At 37.0% G+C, this 1,624-nt stretch overlaps 2 protein-coding genes across 2 annotated transcripts in view; both read left to right on the top strand.

Annotated features, from left to right (window-relative positions):
- Positions 1 to 1,433, top strand: part of LOC106877970 (uncharacterized) — a 6,131-nt gene extending 4,698 nt beyond the window's left edge. Inside the window, exons 4-5 of the mRNA XM_052977813.1 lie at positions 918 to 1,071; positions 1,419 to 1,433. Coding sequence (XP_052833773.1) covers positions 918 to 1,071; positions 1,419 to 1,433 — 169 coding nt within the window. The remainder of the gene's footprint in view (positions 1 to 917; positions 1,072 to 1,418) is intronic.
- A 51-nt stretch (positions 1,434 to 1,484) lies between these two features.
- LOC106873848 (uncharacterized) overlaps positions 1,485 to 1,624 on the top strand; it is a 29,731-nt gene continuing 29,591 nt past the window's right edge. Inside the window, exon 1 of the mRNA XM_052977812.1 lies at positions 1,485 to 1,490. The gene's annotated coding sequence lies outside the window, so the exon portion shown is untranslated. The remainder of the gene's footprint in view (positions 1,491 to 1,624) is intronic.

Genomic DNA, 1,624 nt, shown 5'->3' with positions numbered 1-1,624 from the left:
TATATATATATATATATATATATATATTGAGTCATCCCATACATAATGCAGTTTCCATGAACTAGAAGTCGGAAGGGGAAGGGACACACGAACTGCATGAGCTTGCGATTAAAAGAAGGTAGTAATTTTATCATATACATATTCTTAGTGCAAGTTTTGTAGAGTGCAGTTCGACTTTAACGGTATTTTTTGAAAGCTTTAATAGAAGTGACAAAATAGGATATTCGTTATATTTTTCGTAATGAGTTCAATAAATGTAACAACGCAATGGAAAGTGCGTGGAATATTAATGTAGTATATGGGGATCGGACAATAATCGTAAGCAAGTGTCAACGGTGTTTTTCAGAAATTCAGAGCCGGAAATTATAGCCCAGAAGACGAGCCTCATTGTGGAAGATCTCTAGAGCTCGACGAGAACGTCCTACGAAACACTTGTGGAACAAAATCCCTTCGTAACTGTCGAGGGACTAGCAGAGAAGCTTGGATTTGGTCATTCAACCATTCATAGACACCTATGTGCCATCGACACAATGAGCTAATCAGGTGACTCTGTCTCTCACAAACTTCCCGAGTTTTAATCGCGCGAAGGGGGTAAATTACTGCGCTTCTTTGCCATTACCTTTCACAAATGAACATTTTATAGACAAGATATTGACAGTTGATGATAAATGAATTCTCTATAAAAATTTCAAGTGCCGAAGACAGTGGATAGGAAAGGAGAAACACCGGCATCTAGGCGAGAGATGGTTTTCACACACGTAAGGCGTTTGTTGGGATATGAATGTCTTACTTCACTTTGGGCCCGAACCAAACGATAAAAAAAGGTCTACTACTACGGGCAGCTTCAGCGGCTTAACTCAGTGCTAGAAAGAAAATGATCATTTTTAATTTCAAGACGAAATGTGTTCTTCCATCAGGCCATATATATCAAAAATGATGTCCCAAAGGCTGGGGCAGTTTGAATGGGAAATGATGCCCCACTTACCATATTCGCGAAACAATACACTATCTGATTATGATTTGTTCCGTAATCTTCATTTGGATGGAAGATATATGAATTCTCGAGACGAGGTTAGTACTAGAGAAGTGTTTTCCGTGACGGACAAGGGGATTTTGAATGAGCAGCCTTGCACGTCTACCAGATAGTAGGAAGAACATTGTAGAAAATGAACGTGTGTATATTTTAGACTAAAAATAACGTTGTTTATCTTGTTTGAAAAATAAATGATGTATAAATGACCGCATTATTTATGGGATGATCTAATATCACCATAGCCTTCACTCCTCATTATATCTTCATCTTCATCTAATTCTTGCACATCTACTTCCTTTTCTTCTACATCTGCATCCACGTATTAAAAATTTTGTGACTAATCGTTTACTATATTATTACTCACCATTTCTCTTCCATCTTGCAGAAATATGTCCAATAATTTAATCTCCATTATTGAATGTGGATCATTCGAAAATCTTACCAGATTAGAGGAGTTGTAAGTTTGATCATCCTGATATTATTTATTTGATTGTATATTTCTACATATTTTGTCTTCCCATTTATCTTTACTCTCTCCTTGATCCTCTTTCACTATGTGTGCGTGTGTGTGTGTGTGTGTGTGTGTGTGTG

The sequence above is a fragment of the Octopus bimaculoides genome, chromosome 29 (genome assembly GCF_001194135.2).
Source record: "Octopus bimaculoides isolate UCB-OBI-ISO-001 chromosome 29, ASM119413v2, whole genome shotgun sequence".
NCBI lineage: Eukaryota > Metazoa > Mollusca > Cephalopoda > Octopoda > Octopodidae > Octopus > Octopus bimaculoides.
This window is presented reverse-complemented; position numbering and strand designations above follow the sequence as displayed.